At 45.6% G+C, this 21,576-nt stretch overlaps 1 protein-coding gene across 2 annotated transcripts in view; it reads left to right on the top strand.

Annotated features, from left to right (window-relative positions):
* LOC138300138 (zinc finger protein 684-like) overlaps window positions 1-21,576 on the top strand; it is a 150,669-nt gene that overhangs the window by 48,513 nt on the left and 80,580 nt on the right. For both annotated transcript variants that reach the window (XM_069239076.1, XM_069239075.1), the window contains exons 4-5: window positions 11,547-11,660; window positions 17,443-17,556. In XM_069239076.1, the coding sequence (XP_069095177.1) occupies window positions 11,547-11,660; window positions 17,443-17,556 (228 nt within the window). The remainder of the gene's footprint in view (window positions 1-11,546; window positions 11,661-17,442; window positions 17,557-21,576) is intronic.

Here is a 21,576-nt window from a genome sequence, read left to right as displayed (position 1 = left end):
GGAGGCACTTCCATTCACTTTATTAACGCGGAGGTTACTGAGGACATTCCCTATCCCATGTTACCTCACCAGGGCCTGTCCTGTCAGGCACAAACATGGATCAATTCCACTCTTGAAAAAGAGTATCACAAACAACTAACCCATATAGTACAGCACAATCAAGATGTCTTCTCTAAATATCCTGGCAAAACCACCCTAGTCCAACATGCCATTAGACTAAAAAAGAACACTGTCTCACGACAGCGTCCCTACCGTATACCGGAAGCCAAACAAAAGGTCATTGAAGAGGAAGTCCAAGCCATGCTGGCAGCCAGTATAATAGAACCATCAGTCAGCCCATGGTGCTCGCCAGTCGAATTGGTACCCAAGCCAGACGGTAGCACCCGATTTTGTGTAGATTACAGGGCAGTTAGCGACTTAACCTATTTCGATGCATATCCTATGCCTAGGATAGACGAGCTTATTGAAAGATTAGGCCAGGCTAAATTCCTCTCCACTCTGGATCTCACCAAGGGGTATTGGCAAATACCCTTGAGAAAAGAAGATAAAGAAAAAACAGCATTTGCCACCCCCTCTGGTTTATATCAGTTTACTGTCCTCCCTTTTGGACTACATGGGGCCCCTGCCACCTTCCAAAGACTTGTAGACGAAATCCTACGGCCCTTTAAGCAGTACGCTGCTGCCTATCTCGATGACATTGTTATTTATAGCAACAGTTGGGAGGAACACCTGACACACCTCGATACTATATTACAGTCACTCCGTAAGGCACAGTTAACAGCCAATCCTGAGAAATGTAGACTTGGACTGACTAGTATCAAATACCTGGGGTATATTGTGGGGAATGGTCTAATTAGACCTCAAGTGGAAAAAATTGACGCCATCTCACGGATGTCCTTCCCCAAGAGAAAGAAAGATATCAGAGCATTCTTGGGTTTGATTGGGTATTATAGACGTTTTATTCCCCATTTCTCCACAATAGCGGAACCCCTTACTGAGCTGCTCAAAAACTCATATCCCAATACCGTTGGTCCTCCCTCGGATTCTGCCTTGCAGAGCTTTGCTAAGTTAAAAACAGCCCTCATGTCCGAACCTGTCCTTTGCTGTCCTGGTTTCTGTAAACCCTTTATTTTAATGACTGATGCCTCTGATGTTGGTTTGGGAGCGGTGTTGGCCCAACCACAGGATGATGATACCCTCCACCCCGTTCTGTTTATCAGCAGGAAACTTCTACCACGGGAAGTACATTATCCGACTATAGAGAAGGAATGTTTGGCGATTAAGTGGGCCATTGAATCCCTCCGTTATTATCTGTCGAGCAGGACATTTACTTTGATTACTGATCACGCTCCTCTGACTTGGCTTGCTCATCATAAGGACTCTCTCTCGTGTTCTCCGCTGGTTCCTTTCCCTACAGCCCTGTTCCTTTCGGATACAGCATCTTCCGGGGAAACAGTTGGTGACCGCTGATTTTCTTTCCCGCTATCCGGTCTCTGAGCGTCTCGACAGGCCGCTTTCTAGGGGGAGTGTATGTGACGGGCTGGTCTCTGCTCGCCCACACTCCGCTCCTGCTTGTGCTGACTCTGCCCCTGGTGCTCTGAGGCTCCCTGATCGTGATTGGTGGAAGAACCGGCAGTGGTGGTGCGCTGACACTTCAAAACTACAGCTGCAGACTTTCATGGCGTTCAAAGCCTTGGAGGAACTCCCAGGAGAGGATGGAAGCGTGGTGAACCCTTTCGTGGATGAAGACACACCCAGCAACCGAGACGTGAAGGTGAAGGACCAGGATCGGAAGTCGCCAAAGAGTAGGAGACGGCGGTCTCCTACAAGCTCTGAAGCTGCAGAAGAAAGACGAATGTCCGGAGAACCTGATCCAGGCAACCGGGGAGACGAGTGGCTGCATCCCGCCACGCTTCAGGAGAAGCGTGGCCGTTCAGGTGCGTGGGACTACGTCCCTGAACGAGTGTGCGAGTGAGAGACAGGGGGTACAAGGAGGGAGGTCGGAAAGTGTGGAATAGCGGGAGGAGAAGGAAAACAAAACAAGGACTCTTAACCAATACGAAAACGGAGGAAAGGAGGGGAGGCTGGAACAGAGTAAACAGATAAATATCAGAGGAAAGGCGAGGAAGGAAACGATTATAATACGTACCCGAGTCCTTATAGCAAATCCAAATTGAAGGCCGGCAAATCTATGTGTAGGACCGCATACTAAGAGAGTAGAAAGGATAGAACTAAAAACACTAAAGAAAGACAACATTTGTGATTTATTACTAAACGATTGTAATAAGAGGCACAGAGAGTCAGGGGAAAAGAAAAGGATATAAAACTAAACCGAGTTGGGTGGCATGTACACTCCTCTCCTCTTCTCTCCACATGCACTTCCCGGGAATGGCCTGTGAACCAAGGAGACAGAAACAAAGAGTGAAGATAGAATAACAAGACGATCCCCACCCTCAAGTCATACAACCAAATACTCACCTGGTTTCTCCTACATCTTCAACTTTCAATAAACATAAACCTTTCTTCAGCTTACTGCGGTTTCGAGTGCTTTATATCCGACTACCCGCTCACACAGCCGTGTCAAATACAACAATACTTGGGAGCAACAATCAACACAAAAAAAGGGATTGCCACTCCAAGTCCACAAAGGGTACAAGCATTCCAAAACGTAATACAAAGCATGCACCCAAACCAAAGGTTCCAGGTAAAATTAGTGATGAAACTACTAGGCATGATGTCCTCATGCATAGCCATTGTCCCAAACGCAAGATTACACATGCGGCCCTTACAACAGTGCCTAGCAACACAATGGTCACAAGCACAGGGTCAACTTCAGGATCTAGTGATGATAGACCGCCAAACATACACCTCGCTTCAATGGTGGAATCCTATAAATTTAAACCAAGGGCGGCCTTTCCAAGACCCAGTGCCTCAATACGTGATCACAACAGATGCTTCCATGGTAGGGTGGGGAGCACACCTCAACCAACACAGCATCCAGGGACAATGGGACACTCAACAGAAACAACTTCATATAAATCAGTTAGAACTACTAGCAGTGTTTCTAGCGTTGAAAGCATTTCAACCACTAATAGCCCACAAACACATTCTTGCCAAAACAGACAACATGACAACAATGTACTACCTAAACAAACAGGGAGGGACACACTCGACACAGTTGTGTCTCTTAGCACAAAGGATTTGGCATTGGGCGATTCACAATCACGTTCGCCTAATAGCGCAATAAATACCAGGAATTCAAAACCAGTTAGCCGACAATCTCAGTCGGGATCACCAACAGATCCACAAATGGGAAATTCATCCCCAGATACTACAAACTTAATTCCAAAGCTGGGGAACACCGCAAATAGACTTATTCGCAACAAAAGAAAACACAAAATGCCAAAACTTCGCATCCAGGTACCCACAGCCTCTCTCCAAGGGCAATGCGTTATGGATGAGTTGGTCAGGGATATTTGCTTACGCTTTTCCCCCTCTCCCACTCCTTCTGTATATGGTAAACAAATTGAGTCAAAACAAACTCAAACTAATACTAATAGCACCAACTTGGGCACGACAACCATGGTACACAACACTACTAGACCTGTCAGTAGTGCCTCATATCAAACTGCCAAACAGACCAGATCTGTTAACTCAACACAAACAACAGATCAGACACCCGAATCCAGCATCGCTCAATCTAGCAATCTGGCTCCTGAAGTCTTAGAATTCGGACATCTAGACCTTACACAAGAATGCATGGAGGTCATCAAGCAGGCTAGAAAACCTACTACAAGACATTGCTATGCAAATAAGTGGAAAAGATTTGTTTATTACTGTCATAATAATCAAATCCAACCATTACACGCATCTGCAAAAAACATTGTAAGCTACCTACTACACTTACAAAAGTCTGTTCGCTTTTTCATCCATTAAAATACATCTCACAGCAATTTCGGCCTATCTGCAAATTACACATTCAACTTCACTATTCAGAATCCCAGTCATAAAAGCATTTATGGAGGGGCTAAAAAGGATTATTCCACCAAGAACACCACCAGTTCCTTCGTGGAACCTCAATATTGTATTAACACGACTCATGGGTCCACCATTTGAACCCATGCACTCTTGTGAAATACAATATTTAACCTGGAAAGTAGCCTTCCTAATAGCTATCACATCTCTCAGAAGAGTAAGTGAAATACAAGCCTTTACCATACAAGAACCCTTTATACAAATACACAAACATAAAGTAGTTCTACGTACAAATCCCACATTTTTGCCAAAAGTCATATCACCGTTCCACTTAAATCAAACAGTGGAGCTCCCAGTGTTCTTTCCAGAACCAGATTCTGTAGCTTAAAGAGCATTACATACATTAGACATAAAAAGAGCACTAATGTATTACATTGATAGAACCAAACAAATTCGAAAAACAAAACAACTATTTATTGCTTTCCAAAAACCTCATACAGGGAATCCAATTTCTAAAGAAGGCATTGCCAGATGGATAGTTAAATGTATTCAAACCTGTTATATGAAAGCAAAGAGAGAACTGCCTATTACACCAAAGGCACACTCCACTAGAAAGAAAGGTGCCACCATGGCCTTTCTAGGAAATATACCAATGACAGAAATCTGTAAGGCAGCCACATGGTCTACGCCTCATACATTTACTAAACATTACTGCGTGGATGCGTTAACAACACAACAAGCCACAGTAGGTCAAGCTGTACTAAGAACATTATTTCAAACAACTTCAACTCCTATAGGCTGAACCACCGCTTTTGGGGAGATAACTGCTTACTAGTCTATGCACAGCATGTGTATCTGCAGCTACACATGCCATCGAACGGAAAATGTCACTTACCCAGTGTACATCTGTTCGTGGCATTAGTCGCTGCAGATTCACATGCGCCCACCCACCTCCCCGGGAGCCTGTAGCCGTTTAGAAGTTGATCTTGAACATTTGTAAATATATTACTTTAAACTTCATTATGTACATACGTATTCACTCCATTGCATGGGCACTATTACTAGCATACACAACTCCTACCTCGCCCTCTGCGGGGAAAACAATCTAAGATGGAGTCCACGCCCATGCGCAATGGAGTCGAAATGGGAGGAGTCCCTCGGTCTCGTGACTCGAAAAAAGACTTCTTCGAAGAAAAACAACTTGTAACACTCCGAGCCCAACACCAGATGGCGGGATGTGCACAGAATGTGAATCTGCAGCGACTAATGCCACGAACAGATGTACACTGGGTAAGTGACATTTTCCATATATATGTATATATATATAACCTGCTTAAGTGGGTGGACTCCCTTCAGTCCTTCTTGTTTTAATAACAATAAAAAATATTTTGTTTTGTCAAAAACGGAGGAGCCCCCAAGCACACTTTATATGTATTTAAATGTCTCTCCCATATCTTAACCATAAACAAAATTCTTACTACCTCTTGCCCCTAGCTATCCATTTCCTCTAACCACCCTTTACTACCACTTAACCAACCCTGAGCTCTACAAACCCCTTATTGCCTTTTACCTGTAACCATCCCTAAACCCTAAAAATCCTTACTACCCGTCAACTCTTAAATACATTTTCTACCCCCTACACATTCCCATTCCTAAACCTTCAAAACACCTTACTACCACTTGCTGCTCCCCAGCCCTGAACCTTAAAAACTCACACGTCAGGGGGCTGTATGGTAGATTGGCAATACAAGTCTCTGTTATGAATTGGTCTGCGTGTCAGGGCAGTTTGTTGAATAGGTGCGGAGTTGCCATCTCTGCGAGTCTTCAAATCGGCATCCGAATAGTGGATGGTGAACATAGCAAGGGAGGACTGTAATCCCATCAAGAGCCTGATCTGTATGGTAAAAAGTGTCTCCTTTTATGTCATTGTGAATAAAAGGATTTGGAACTATATAATCAAAATGCATTGCAGATGGCTGCTACAGTCCACCCTCATGTGGGGAGCACACCTATTGGCACTTGAAGTTGACTTATTTGTACCCAATTCTGTTGCACATCTGCGTTCTCTTTGCTTGTCCCATAAACCTACTACTACCTCTTAGAGTGTGCTTTAAGGGCTTGTTCACTTACTAGTTCACAGAACGTGTCTTGGCTAACAGACTTGCAGGCATACCCTAGGCCTTGAGACATGACAGCATCAAACAAGTACTCTGGATTTGCCAGTGGACGGAAATAAAAAAACTATACAGTACACATGGAGATTATGTCAGTCACGTACAGATTTTTGATGTCTGCTACTATGTAGGCCCCATACCCGTTCTGTGTAATCACCTTGCAAAACATTAAAATTCAGCAAGCCATACATTTTCAGTTTTTTTTACATCCCTATGTAACTGCCTGACCACATTGCGACTTTACACCTGAGTGGCTTATCCCCTCCCTCAGCCTGTAAAGGCCCGAGGGATGGGGACCCTAACCCCAGGAGCCAGTAGTTTCCCTGCTTCAAGAGTGTGGGGGGGAAACATATGTCAGCTCCCACCCAGCGGGTGCATTTTTAAAGCTCCCACCAGGAAGGAGAAGGTTGCCTTCCCTGCAGCAGATGAACCAAGTGTTTCACAAATATTTTGATTTATTTGCAGCAGTGCGAAAATGTTTAAACCTCATAAAATCAAATAATAATTTTTTTGAGAAAGGGATTCCTATTTTGCCAGGTTCAGAGAACAGAGATAGTATTTAAACTGTATTAGATAGTTGTACTGTTAGCCTGAGCAACGAGGAACTGATCCATGGCACCATATCATCACAACTACTAAACAGAACTGTGCATTTAGCAAATGTTATATTCATCATCATTTCACCTGCTGCTCAAATACAATATGTCCTATCATTTGTAGTTTACTTATAGAAGCATCCTAGTCGTGAGGGTTATTACTCCAACCTACACTGAATGAAGCAGTGGGTGATGTTACAGTGGTCACTTGTGTGCCTTTGTGACATGCAGTCACTTTTTGGGACAAAGAAACCTAGGCTGTTATTCATGGTTATATGTAATCCTTAGTGTAAATTATGTATGTTTCTACTGGATGTGCAGTTGGTGCTGCATTCGGAATTATGCACCTGGGATTGCTAGAATACACTGTGATAGTGCAGGTAATCCCCCAAATCCGCTCTGTTTGCATACACAATATTCACCAGAGTTTACCGGGTGCAGGTGGATGCGACTGAGTTGATTTTGGCAGTCCATGTTGGGTTTGGAGTCTAGGATGATCCCAAGGTTGCAGGCTTGGTTCGTGGGGGTGGGGGGGCTTCCAAGGGTGGGTGGCCACCAAAAGTCGTTCCATGAGTCGGGTTGAGGGCCCATGATGAGTACTTCAGTTTTGTCTGTGTTGTGTTGTAGGCAGCTGCTTTTCATCAAGTTGGCGACTGCTCCCATGCCTTTGTGGAAGTTGTGTCTGGCTGTTCTGGGTTTGTTGCATAGGGAGAGGATGAGTTTGGTGTTGTCAGCGTAGGAGACGATGTTGAGTCCATAGTTTCTGATGATGGTGGCTAGCGGGGGCATGTAGATGTTAAACAGCGTGAAACTGAGGGAGGATCCCCGGGGAACTCCGCAGGTGGTAGGTGTGGGGTCCGACAGGAAGGGGTGAAGTCTTAGTCGTTGAGTTCGGCTGGAGAGGAAAGATCGGATCCAGTCGAGGGCCTAGTCTCTGATGCCGGCCTCTTGAAGTGTGCATATCAGGGTGTGGTGGGAGACTGTGTCAAAGGTTGCCGAGAGGTCGAGCAGGATGAGGGCCGCAGTCGCTCCCTTGTCCAGCAGGGAGGGGATGTCATCTGTTGCGGCTAGGTGGGCTGTTTCGTTGTTGTGGTTTTTTCTGAAGCCAGATTGGGAGGCGTCGAGGAAGTTGTGGTTTTTGATGAAAGTGGCAAGTTGGCTGTTGATGGCTTTCTCGATTACTTTAGCTGGAAAAGGGAGCAGGGAGATGGGTCTCTAGTTCTTTAGGTCTGTGGGGTCCGCCGAGGGTTTCTTGAGGAGAGGGTTGATCTCAGCGTGTTTCCAGTCCTCTGGGAAGGAGGCATTTGCTAGGGAGCGGTTGATGGTGATACGGAGTTTGAGGGCAATGGTTTCAGCGGCTCTGTTGAAGATGTGGGGGCATGAGTCTGGGGGGGCTCCAGAGTGTATAGTCCTCATTGTCTTCAGTGTATCTTCAGTGGTGAGGGGGGTCCAGTTGGTGATTTGGTGTCAGGTTCCGATGGAGGGGGTTCTGCACGTAGGTTGTCTTAGCTGAAGTTATTGTAGGTGGTCTTGATTTTGTGGTGGAAGGATGTGTTAAGTTTGCTGCAGAGATCTTGTGAGGGTGGGATGTCCGTTGCTTCGCTGTTAGGTTGGGCGACCTCCTTGATGATATTGAAGAGTTCCTTGCTGTTGTGTGTTCATGTGAGGAGATTCTTTCTTGTATTGCTTTCTTTCTGGTGCTTTTCATGAGGTGGTGGTGTGTGGTGGTGGCGGCTCCGAAGTTGATATGGGCTTCTGTAGATTTGGTGTTTCTCCAGATTTTCTTGAGGCGTCAACATGTGCGTCTGGGTTCTCTGAGTTCTGCAGTGAACCAGCTGGCTTTCTTGGCGTGGGTGCTGCTCTTCTTTTTGATGGGGGCTATGGTGTTGGCGCCGTCGGCGATCCATTTGTGAAAGGTGCGGCCTGCCATGTTCGGGTCATCGTTGTGTGTGATTGAGAAGACAGAGTTTGCGAGGGTGGTGATGAGCTGGTCGTCGATGATTCTTGCCCAGTTTCTACGAGATGGTTGGTGTTGGGGTCTGAGGATGGTGGGTGTGTTGAAGATGAAATGGATGCATCAGTGGTCCGTCCATGGAAGTTCGGAGGTGTGGCTGAAGGTGGTGGAGGTTCCTGTTGTGAAGATGGGTCGAGGGCGTGTCCTGCTGAATACGTTGGTTCCGTCACGATCTGTCAGAGTCCTATGTTGTGGAGGTTGTCTAGAAGGGATGCGGTGTTCAGGTCTTGTAGCTTGTCGAGGTGGAAGTTGAGGTCTCCCAGCAGGGTGTAGTTGGAGGCTGCAATGGCTTGCGCGTTGATACTGTCTGTGATGGAGTTGAGAAAAGTGTGCAGGGCCTGGGTGGGCGGTAGATGAGGGTTCCCCTGAGAGTGACGTTGGACTTGTCTGAAGTTTTAAGTGAAGGAAAGGTGTTCCATCAGGCCTGTGGGGCCTTCGGAGTGTGTACTTGGTCGGATGTTAGACTTGTGGATGATGGTGATTCTTCCCCCCGGGCTGGCTGTGGCGGTCTTTCCGGGTGATCTTGTATCCTTGGGGAATGGTGATGGCAATGTCCGGGCCAGAGGTGGTGTTGGTCCAGGTTTCGGTGGGAATGCGACGTCCGGGGTGGTGCTGTTAAGTATGTCCGAGATTTCTGTAGCATGTTTGTGGAGAGAGCGGATGTTGAGAATGAGGCATTTCAGGATCTTTGGTGTGGGTGTGGTGTTGCGGGTGGGTTGTGCCAGGTCGAAGGTCTTGGTGGTGGTGTAGGATTGGAGGCAGTGGAGGCAGCTGAAGGGTCTGTGGGTGTTGGCCGGTAATGAGGGCTTGCAGTTGTTGTTGCATCCTGGGTTGAGTGCATGGAGTGCTGCTGGCGTGTAGAGGTGGTGGGTGGGAGGTCCAGGGGTCCTGGTGCTGGTCGTGGTTGGGTTGCGGACAGGCGCAGACGGGCTCGCCTTTGGCGTGCCAGCGGCACACCCGCTGCGCGCAGCCCCATTAAGTAGGGGGGGGGGAGAGGATAGCTGGGAGGCGGGAGCGGGGAAGACGGCACAAAAAAGGGGGGGGGGGGCGCAGGTGCAGCAGCGGTGTGGAGAGGGAAAAGTGAAAATTGGGAAAAAGCGTGAACGAGGAAAATGAGAGAGAATGCAAGGAAACTTGAAACAATTATTGCACTTCAAATGGTAGCCTGGGGCTGTACCCAGCTCTTTGTGACTTCAAAAGAAGCCAAATTAGTCACTGGCAGATGAAGCTCATACATGGACGTACCTGCCCTTTGCTTGTCTAGACAGGTTGGAGCCAAACCAAGGGGAAAGGGAAGAACTGACCAGAACCAGTTTAGGGTTTGACAAAAGGGCTGCCCCTCATCCACAGACTGGAATGGGAATAAAAATGGCATCCCAAGAACCTGAAATCATAACACTTCTAGACCTGTGAAGGCTCAGAAGAAGGCCTGCTGTGCTGTGTGTAACCTAAATGAAGACTGGAACTCTTTGTCTTGAACCTAGGACCCCAAAAGTGGACTCCAAGGTCAGTTGGCTGACCTCCTGGTTGAGCTACAGGGATACACAGCAAGCTTCCTGAGACCTTTCCGGGTTTCCAAGTGACCAGGCCCAGCTTGAGCTGACCTTGTCCCCTCTGCTGACCTCTGTGGGCATGAACCCTGACCCTCCAGTGTTGTCCTAGTCCCTTGGCTAGAGTCGGAGTGTACTGCTCCCTCCTAACTGAAAGTTTCACTAGATCCGACATAGCACAATGCAGATCCCCTCAGATCCAAACTGCAGGCTTCATCTAACTCAATAGCAAGTGACACAAAGCACTGTAGAGCTGTGCGATTCCCAACTGAACTCCACCCAGCTTCTCACTGAAAGCGCCACCGGATCCAGTGCTGAGCAACACAGAGCCAACTGAAATCTTCTTTGGATCCAACAAAGCACGACTTTGAGGCCAGCAGGGACACCCCCACCCTACACAGCCTTTGCCTCAAAGTCAGAAGATAAAACTTTCCAGCGGTTTTGTATCCTGTCCATTCTCTTTCATGGTTAGCCTGAACTTACAACTTTTTCCTGATCCTATCCGACCAGTTACCTGCAGTTGCCACTATTTTTACCTAAAGCTTTAGAACTCATAACTCCAGTTCTGCTGTATGAATCTTATTTAATACAATTTACTCTACATTTCTAAATAGCGTTGTTTTTTGTGTGTTGTGTTTTCACTTTATTACTGTTTGAGTGCTGCTTGAATACGTTACACAGTGCTACTAAGTTGAGCCTAACTGCTTGTGTGCCACATTAACAGGGGATTAAGCACAGGTTTATTTAGTGACTTTTGCGGTTCACTCTGACAAGGATTGTGATTATCATTTGAAGTGGGTTCTCACCCCCTCCAACAAATAATCCAATTTCCTGCATGCCCTAAACAAGACCGAGGGCTTTAGTAGGTCATTTCGGCAATTCCTCAATGGCGATGTTTTAAAACCTGGATGTCCTCCTTCTTCCCTCATTAATATTTCTGTTAGTTAATGAGGTGTTTGTAAGGCTTTTGACCAATGATATTTAAAGCAGTGGTTTTATTTGATGCAAAGACGTTTAGCAACAGGCACAGAAGAAGAAGCCATGTGATTAATACTATTCCGAATGTCTTTATTTTTAGAGCTTAGAGATGGGCAGGATTCTTTGTTATACCAACCCCTGCACACTTCATGACAGTAAGGATACATTCAAAATGAAGGATGCTGAGGGATTGATTAATAAATCAGCATAACAGCAATGTGAAGCGATTGGAAATCATGTTTTTTTCTTTTTACAACAGGTGGCATGGCACCCAATCACAACGAGTTATTCATCATGAACAGAGAAGAAAGTCTACATCTGAACAATCGTCAGGACACACAAGAAAGACAAAGGAACTATTGCCTTACTCGAGGTAAGGTCAATGGATGTGAAATCGTACCCTTCTGATTTAAGATGCAAGGTAAATACACCCTCTGCTGAAAACCCACAACAAGGTTTTAATCGGTGTTATTTTCCTGCAGAGAAATTATTAGTTGCATTGAAATAGTTGTGCACTGCAATATTAGAACACATTTTTTTTCCCAAACGGATGACCATGTCTCCATTTCTTAAAAAATAAACCTATTTGATGATGGCCTAGAAACATGTATCTCGACTAATGTAAGCACTTGGCACTAACCTCTATTTTGAGGTTTATAATATTGGATTTACTACAACATTGTCATAATAATGTTCCTTTGCAACATTATAAATAGAGACCTAGACAATTATTTTGCTAACAGAATATTCTTGCAGTTACTAACAACTGCCCTGCTTTAAACAATTGCCTAGCACACACACCAGGAACTAACATTAGCTTACTTTTACACATACTACACAACCATTTCCTACTTCAGGTCACAGGCACTCTTGTATTAAGGTATTACCATCATATTATAACTAAAATACTTTTACTACTACGTCATGCATATTTAATATGAACGTTTTAAAAATGTAAAACAACTTATTTTACAAGTAAATGTATGCAATGCATATTTACCTTATTTTATATTAGTATATTTAACCACTATTCCTTTCATAGCACTTTTCCACTACCTTTCAGTAGTTTCCACTTTTTGAAAAAAAATTCTACACTTGACGCAGTCCATACCAAGTTATAAACCAAATTACATAAGTGTAAAAAAAAAAAAAGAAGAAAAAGAGAACATCATGCTCCCAGTGCAATAACTTTATAGCATGTTAACAGTTACTCAAATCAAAGTAAATAACAGTGGGCCTGATTATGAGTTTGGTGGACGGTTTTCACCGACCGCCGAACTTGCGACGGGGAGTTTGCCGTCATTGTGGCTGCTTCCCTGCCTGGCCCATTATGAGTTTCCCACTAGGTCGGTGGACAAAACCAGACTTTCTGCCCTCTGCCCTAGCAGGAAACACCCTATAGCATTGTCTCCGTCTCGTAATCGAACCGGCTGCAATGCAGGGAGGACACGCGCAATGTTGACTGTCTGCAAAACCAACAGTAAACATTGAGACGGTGCTGGCCAGGGAGGCCCACCGCACCCGTTCTCCACCAGCCTTTTCATGGTGGTGAAACTGCCATGAAATCACTGGAGGAGAATGAAGTCGTAATCCCCAGGGCAGTGCTGAGGATTAGGACCGCCGGGACCGACAGGCTGCCGGAACAACTAATCCTGTGCCACTAGCGCCCCGGTCGTAAAATATGGCGCTCGGACCGCCGCATTGGCGGCGGTCCAACCGCATTTGCGAACCTGACTGTCATGAGACCGCCAGGTTCGTAATGAGGCCCAATATCTCTAATAACAATTTATTTTTGTGATGCACTCTTCAAAACACCTATCACATTACACATTATGTAACATGAAATAAGTTACTTCGCAGTCTTGCACCTCAGCTCCTATATCAGTTCAGTTAAAATTAGGAACTCTGAGAAGCATATAATAAATAAATAAATAAATACATGATAAGTAATTGAATGTGAGAAGCAGACCAGACTTGTCTTCTGTTGGTGAATTGTACTATATGAAACAGAAACACATTCATAAAATTCTGACGTAGCACATTCCATTGTCAAGCGTTCTTTTTAGAAGAGGCTGCACAATATATATGTCAGCATTTCAAGTCAATCAAGCAAATGTGGTTGACATTAGGTGCTGTGTAAACAAGCCGGACACAGTTATCTGGGGGAAACATCGTTTACAACAATGCCTTTACCACGCAATGCATTTGCACCAATGCCTTTACCACGAATATACCTTCATCACGCATGCCTTTACAACAAATTTTGTTCTAAAGGTATGAATGGTAAAGGTATATCGGTGGTAAAGGTTTTGCTGGTAATTACATATAAGTATTAAGTAGTCGAAGTGTGACATATAAATAAATATATATATATAAATATATATATAAGGTGTTTAGGGTTTAAGGTGGGTAATGGTTATTGAGTGGTAATGGCATTTTTAGGCTTTAGGGTGGGTGTGGGTTTTAGGGTGTTAAGGGCACTTTTAGTTTTTAGAATGGGTTTGGGTTTTGGGGTGGTAAGAGCATTTGTAGGTTTTAGGGTGGGTATGGGATTTAGGGCAGTAAGGGTATTTTTAGGGTTTATGGTGGGTATGTTTCTACTGGATGTGCAGTTGGTGCTGCATTCAAAATGATGCGCCTGGGATTGGGAGAATACACTGTAATAGTGCAGGTAATCCCCAAAATCTGCTCTGTTTGCATACGCAATATTCACCAGGGTTTACCGGTTGCAGGTGGATGCGACGGAGTTAATTTTGGCAGTCCATGTTGGGTTTGGAGTCTAGGATGATCCCGAGGTTGCAGGCTTGGTTCGTGCGGATGGGCGGGCTTCCGAGGGTGGGTGGCCACCAAAAGTCGTTCCATGCGTCGGGTTGAGGGCCCATGATGAGTACTTCAGTTTTGTCTGTGTTGTGTTGTAGGCAGCTGCTTTTCATCCAATTGGCGACTGCTCCCATGCCTTCGTGGAAGTTGTGTCTAGCTGTTTGGGGTTTGTTGCATAGGGAGAGGATGAGTTTGGTGTTGTCAGCGTAGGAGACAATGTTGAGTCCATAGTTTCTGACGATGGTGGCTAGCTGGGCATGTAGATGTTAAACAACTTGGAACTGAGGGAGGATCCCCGGGGAACTCCGCAGGTGGTAGGTGTGGAGTCTTAGTCGTTGAGTTCTGCTGGAGAGGAAAGATTGGATCTAGTCGAGGGCCTAGTCTCTGATGCCGGCCTCTTGAAGTGTGCATATCAGCGTGTGGTGGGAGACTGTGTCGAAGGCCGCCGAGAGGTCGAGCAGGATGAGGGCCACAGTCTCTCCCTTGTTCAGCAGGGAGCAGATGTCATCTGTTGCGGCTAGAAGGGCTGTTTCGTTGCTGTGTTTTTTTCTGAAGCCAGATTGGGAGGCATCGAGGAAGTTGTGGTCTTCGATGAAAGTGGCAAGTTGGCTGTTGATGGCTTTCTCGATTACTTTAGCTGGAAAAGGGAACAGGGAGATGGGCCTGTAGTTCTTTAGGTCTGTGGGGTCCGCCGAGGGTTTCTTGAGGAGAGGGTTGATCTCGGCGTGTTTCCAGTTGTTGGGGAAGGAGGCATCTGCTAGGGAGCGGTTGATGGTGATACGGAGTTTGGGGGCAATGGTTTCAGCAGCTCTGTTGAAGATGTGGTGGGGGCGTGAGTCTGTGGGGGCTCCGGAGTGTATAGTCCTCATTGTCTTCAGTGTATCTTCGGTGGTGCGGGGGGTCCAGTTGGTGATTTGGTTTCGGGTTCCGATGGGGGGGGTCTGCACGTAGGTTGTCCTAGCTGACGTTGTTGTAGGTGGTCTTGATTTTGTGGTGGAAGGATGTGTTAAGTTTGCTTCAGAGATCTTGTGAGGGAGGGATGTCCGTTGCTTCGCTGTTAGGTTGGGCGACCTCCTTGATGATATTGAAGAGTTCCTTGCTGTTGTGTGTATGTGAGGAGATTCTTTCTTGTATTGCTTTCTTTCTGGTGCTTTTCATGAGATGGTGGTGTGTGGTGTTGGCGGCTCCGAAGTTGATTTGGGCTTCTGTAGATTTGGTGTTTCTCCAGATTTTCTTGAGGCGTCAACATGTGCGTCTGGGTTCTCTGAGTTCTGCAGTGAACCAGTTGGCTTTCTTGGCGTGCGTGCTGTTGTTCTTTTTGAGGGGGGCTATGGTGTTGGTGCAGTTGTCGATCCATTTGTGAAAGGTGCGGGCTGCCATGTTCGAGTCATCGTTGTGTGCGATTGAGGGGGCGGAGTTGGCGAGGGTGGCGATGAGCTGGTCGTCGATGATTCTTGCCCAGCTTCTACGAGATGGTTGGTGTTGGGGTCTGAGGATGGTAGGTGTGTTGAAGGAGAAATGGATGCAACGATGGCCTGTCCATGGAAGTTCGGAGGTGTGGTTGTGAAGATGGGGTCGCCCATGCGCAATGGAACCGAAGTGGGAGGAGTCCCTCGGTCTCGTGACTCGAAAAGACTTCTTCGAAGAAAAACAACTTGTAACACTCCGACCCAACACCAGACGGCGGACTATGCACAGCATGTGAATCTGCAGCGACTAATGCCACGAACAGATGTACACTGGGTAAGTGACATTTTCCTTCCGTCACGATCTGTCGGAGTCCTATGTTGTGGAGGTTGTCCAGAAGGGATGCGGTGTTGGGGTCTTGCAGGTTGTCGAGGTGGAAGTTGAGGTCTCCCAGCAGGGTGTATTTGGATGCCTCAATGGCTTGCACGTTGATACTGTCTGTGATGGAGTTGGAGAAAGGTGTCCGGGGCCTGGGTGGGCGGTAGATGAGGGTTCCCCTGAGGGTGACGTTGGACTTGTCTGAAGTTTGAAGGGAAGGTGTTCCATCAGGCTTGTGGGGTCTTCGGTTCGGAGTGTGTACTCGGTTGGATGTTAGACTTGTGGATGATTGTGATTGCCCACCCGGGGGTGGCTGGTGATCTTGTATCCTTGGGGAATGGTGATGGCAATGTCTGGGCCAGAGGTGGTGTTGGTCCAGGTTTCGGTGAGGAATGCGACGTCTGGGGTGGTGCTGTCAAGGAGGTCCGAGATTTCTGTAGCATGTTTGTGGAGGGAGCGGATGTTGAGAATGAGCCATTTCAGGATCTTTGGTGTGGGTGTGTTGTTGCAGGTGGGTTGTGCCAGGTCGAAGGTCTTGGTGGTGGTGTAGGATTGGAGGCAGTGGAGGCAGCTGAAGGGTCCGTGGGTGTTGGCCGGTGATGAGGGCTTGCAGTTGTTGTTGCATCCTGGGTTGAGTGCGTGGAGTGCTGCTGGTGTGTAGAGGTGGTGGGTGGGAGGTCTAGGGGTCCTGGAGCTGGTCGTGGTTGGGTCGCGGACAGGTACAGACGGGGTCACCTTTGGCACGCCAGCGGCACACCCTGCTGCGCGCAGCCCCATTAGGTAGGGAGAGGGGGAGGAGAGGACAGCTGGGAGGTGGGAGCGGGGAAGACAGCACAAAAAAGGGGGGAGGGGCCGCAGGTGCAGCCCCCGTGTGGAGAGGGAAGAGTGAAAGTTGGGAAAAAGCGTGAAAGAGAAAAATGAGAGAGAATGCGAGAAAATTAGAAAAAATTATTGCACTTCAAATGGTAGCCTGGGGCTGTACCCAGCTCTTTGTGACTTCAAAAGAAGCCAAACTAGTCACTGGCAGATGAAGCTCACACATGAACGTACCTGCCCTTTGCTTGTCTAGACAGGTTGGAGCCAAACCAAGGGGAAAGGGAAGAACTGACCATAACCAGTTTAGGGTTAAAAAAAAAGGGCTGCCCCACATCCGCAGACTGGAACTGGGAATAAAAATGGCATCCCAAGAACCTAAAATCATAACACTTCTAGACCTGTGAAGACTCAGAAAAAGGCCTGCTGTGCTGTGTGTAACCTAAATGGAGACTGGAACTCTTTGTCTTGAACCTAGGACCCCAAAAGTGGACTCCGAGGTGCAAAGGCGTTTAGCAACAGGCACAGAAGAAGAAGCCATATGATTAATACTAGTCCGAATGTCTTTATTTTTAAGAGCTTAGAGATGGGTAGGATTCTTTGTTATACCAACCCCTGCACACTTCATGAAAGTAAGGATACATTCAAAATGAAGGATGCTGAGGGATTGATTAATAAATCAGCACAACAGCAATGTGAAGCGATTGGAAATCATGTTTTTTTTCTTTTTACAACAGGTGGCATGGCACCCAATCACAACGAGTTATTCATCATGAACAGAGAAGAATGTCTGCATCTGAACAATCGTCAGGACACACAAGAAAGACAAAGGAATTATTGCCTTAGTCGAGGTAAGGTCAATGGATGTGAAATCGTACCCTTCTGATTTAACCTCTTCTGTGCCGCTGACGTAATGGGAGGAAAAGTGTTTTTTTGGGCCACATTTTGAGGTTTGCCAAGGATTCTGGGTACCAGAACCTGATCAGAGCCCCACAAGTCACCCCATCTTGGATTCCCCTAGGTGTCTAGTTTTCAAAACAGTGCAGGTTTGCTAGGTTTCCCAAGGTGCCGGCTGAGCTAGAGGCCAAAATCCACAGCTAGGCACTTTGCAAAAAAGAGCTCTGTTTTCTTTGTGAAAATGTGATGTGTCCACATTGTGTTTTGGGGCTTTTCCTGTTGCGGGCGCTAGGCCTACCCCCACAAGTGAGGTACCGTTTTTATTGGGAGACTTGGGGGAACACTGGATGGAAGGAAATTTGTGGCTCCTCTCTGATTCCAGAACTTTCTGTCACCCAAAATGAGAGGTAAAAGTGTTTTTTTGGCCAAATTGTGAGGTTTGCAAAGGATTCTGGGTAACAGAATCTGGTCAGGGCCCCACAAGTCACCCCATCTTGGATTCCACTAGGTGTCTAGTTTTCAAACCTGCGCAGGTTTGCTAGGTTTCCCTAGGAGCCAGCTGAGCTAGAGGCCAAAATTCACAGCTAGCCACTCTGCAAAAAACAGCTCTGTTTTCTTTGTGAAAATGTGATGTGTCCATGTTGTGTTTTGGGGCATTCCTGTCGCGGGCGCTAGGCCTACCCACGCAAGTGAGGTACCATTTATATCGGCAGACATGGGGGAACACAGAATAGCAAAACAAGTGTTATTGCCCCTTGTCTTTTGCTACATTTTTTCCTTCCAAATGAAAGACAGTGTGTAAAAAAGACGTCTATTTGAGAATTGCCCTGTAATTCACATGCTAGTATGGGCACCCCGGAATTCAGAGATGGGCAAATAACCACTGCTTCTCAACACCTTATCTTGTGGCCATTTTGGAAATATAAAAGTTTTCTTGATACCTATTTTTCATTTTTTATATTCCAGTTAATGAATTACTGTATACCCGGTATAGAATGAAAACCCATTGCAAGGTGCAGCTCATTTATTGGCTCTGGTTACCTAGGGTTCTTGATGAACCTATAAGCCCTATATATCCCCGGAACCAGAAGAGTCCAGCTGACGTAACGGTATATTGCTTTCACAAATCTGACATCGCAAGAAAAAGTTACAGAGTAAAACGTGGAGAAAAATGGCTGTTTTTTTCACCTCAATTTTAATATTCTTTTATTTCAGCTGTTATTTTCTATAGGAAACACTTGTAGGATCTACACAAATGACCCCTTGCTGAATTCAGAATTTTATCTACTTTTCAGAAGTGTTTAGCTTTCTGGGATCCAGCAGTGGTTTCTCACCCATTTCTGTCATTAACTGAAAGGAGGCTAAAAGCACACAAAAATAGTACAAATGGGGTATGTCTCAGTAAAATGTCAAAATTGTATTGAAAAATGGGGTTTTCTAATTCACGTCTGCCTGTTCCTGAAAGCTGGGAAGATGATGATTGTACCACCGCAAACCCTTTGTTGATGCCATTTTCAGGGAAAAAAACACAAGCCTTCTTCTGCAGCCCTTTTTTCCCATTGTTTTTAAAAAAACGAACTTTTGCTGTATTTTGGCTAATTTCTTGGGTCTCATTCAGGGGAACTCACAAAGTCTGGGTACCTCTAGAATCCCTAGGATGTTGGAAAAAAAGGATGCAAATTTGGCTTGGCTAGCTTATGTGAACAAAAAGATATGCGGGCCTAAGCGCGAACTGCCCCAAATAGCCAGGCTTGGTGCAGGAGGGGAAAAGGCCTGGCAGCGAAGGGGTTAAGATGCAAGGTAAATACACCCTCTGCTGAAAACCCACGAGAAGGTTTTAATCGGTGTTATTTTCCTGCAGAGAAATTATTAGTTGCATTGAAATGGTTGTGCACTGCAATATTAGAACACATTTGTTTTTTCAAACGGATGACCATGTCTTCATTACTTAAAAAAATAAACCTATATGATGCTGGCCTTGAAACATGTATCTGGACTAATGTAAGCGTGTGGCACTAACCTCTATTTTGAGGTTTATAATATTGGATTTACTACAACATTGTCATAATAATGTTTCTTACGTGCCTTTCAAACATTATTAATAGAGACCTAGACAACTATTTTGCTAAAAGAATATACCTGCAATTATTAACAATTGCCTAGCACACACACCATGAACTGACATTAGCTTACTTATACACATACTACACAACCATTTCCTACCTCCGTTCACAAGCACTCTTGTATAAAAATATTACCATCATATTATAACTAAAATACTTTTACTACTACGTCATGCATATTAAATATGAACGCTTTCAAAATGTAAAAAACTTATTTTACAAGTAAATGTATACAATGCATATTTACCTTATTTTATATTTGTATATTTAAACTATTTCTTTCATAGCACTTTTCCACTATCTTTCAGTAATTTTCACTTTTCCACATTTTGAAAAATATTTTCTACACTTGACGCAGTCCATACCAAGTTATAAACCAAATTACATAAGTGTAAAAAAAAAAAAAAAAAGAGAACATCATGCTCCCAGTGCAATATCGTTATAGCATGTTAACAGTTACTAAAATCAAAGTCAATAACAGTGGGCCTGGTTATGAGTTTGGCGGACGGTTTTCACCGACCGCCGAATTTCCGATGCCGAGGTTGCTGCCATTGTGGCTGCTTCCCTGCCTGGCCAATTATGAGTTTGGGTGGATGGAAACTAGACTTTCTGACCTCTGCCCTAGCAGGAAACACCCTACAGCATTGTCTCCAGCTCGAAATCGAGCCGGCTGCAATGCAGGGAGGACTATGTTGACTGTCTGCAAAACCAAGAGTAAACATTGCGACGGTGCTGGCCAGGGAGGCCCACTGCACCCGTTCTCCACCAGCCCTTTCATGGCGGTGAAACTGCCATGAAATCACTGGTGGAGAACGAAGTCGTAATCCCCAGGGGGGAAGTCGTAATCCCCAGGGTAGCACTTGCAGCGCTGCCCTGGAGGAGTAGGACCGCCGGGACCGACAGGCTGCCAGAACAACTAATCCTGTGCCACTACCGCCCCGGTCGTAATATGGCACTCGGACCGCCGCATTGGCGGCGGTCCAACCGCATTTGCGAACCTGACTGTCATGAGACTGCCAGGTTCATAATGAGGCCCAATATCTCTAATAACAATTTATTTTTGTGATGCACTCTTAAAACACCTATCACATTACACATTATGTAACATGAAATAAGTTACTTCGCAGTCTTGCACCTCAGCTCCTATATCAGTTAAAATTAGGAACTCTGAGAAGCATATAGTAAATAAATAAATGATAAGTAATTGAATGTGAGAAGCGGACCAGACTTGTGCTCTGTTGGTGAATTGTACTATAAGAAACAGAAACACATTCATAAAGTTCTGACGTAGCACATTCCATTGTCAAGCGTTCTTTTTTTAAGAGGCTGCACAATACACATGTCAGCATTTCAAGTCAATCAAGCAAATGTGATTGACATTAGGTGCTGTGTAAACAAGCCGGACACAGTTATCTCAGGGGGAAACATCGTTTACAACAATGCCTTTACCACAAATATACCTTTATCATGCATGCCTTTACAGCAAATTTTGTTCTAAAGGTATAAATGGCAAAGTTTTTGCTGGTAAGTACATATAAGTATTAAGTGGTTTAAGTGATATATATATATATATGTTCGATGGCATGTGTAGCTGCAGATACACATGCTGTGCACATCCCGCCATCTGGTGTTGGGCTCGGAGTGTTACAAGGTGTTTTTCTTCGAAGAAGTCTTTTCGAGTCACGAGACCGAGGGACTCCTCCCATTTCGACTCCATTACGCATGGGTGTCGACTCCATCTTAGATTGTTTTTTTTCCGCCATCAGGTTCGGACGTGTTCCTTTTCGCTCCGTGTTTCGGGCCTCCGAACCGAAAATTAGTTCCTATTCAGAGGAACAAGGACTGTCCTCT

This window comes from Pleurodeles waltl, chromosome 6 (assembly GCF_031143425.1).
Source record: "Pleurodeles waltl isolate 20211129_DDA chromosome 6, aPleWal1.hap1.20221129, whole genome shotgun sequence".
NCBI classification, from domain to species: domain Eukaryota; kingdom Metazoa; phylum Chordata; class Amphibia; order Caudata; family Salamandridae; genus Pleurodeles; species Pleurodeles waltl.
The sequence above is the reverse complement of the archived record's forward strand: the minus strand, read 5'-3'. Positions and strand labels throughout refer to the sequence as shown.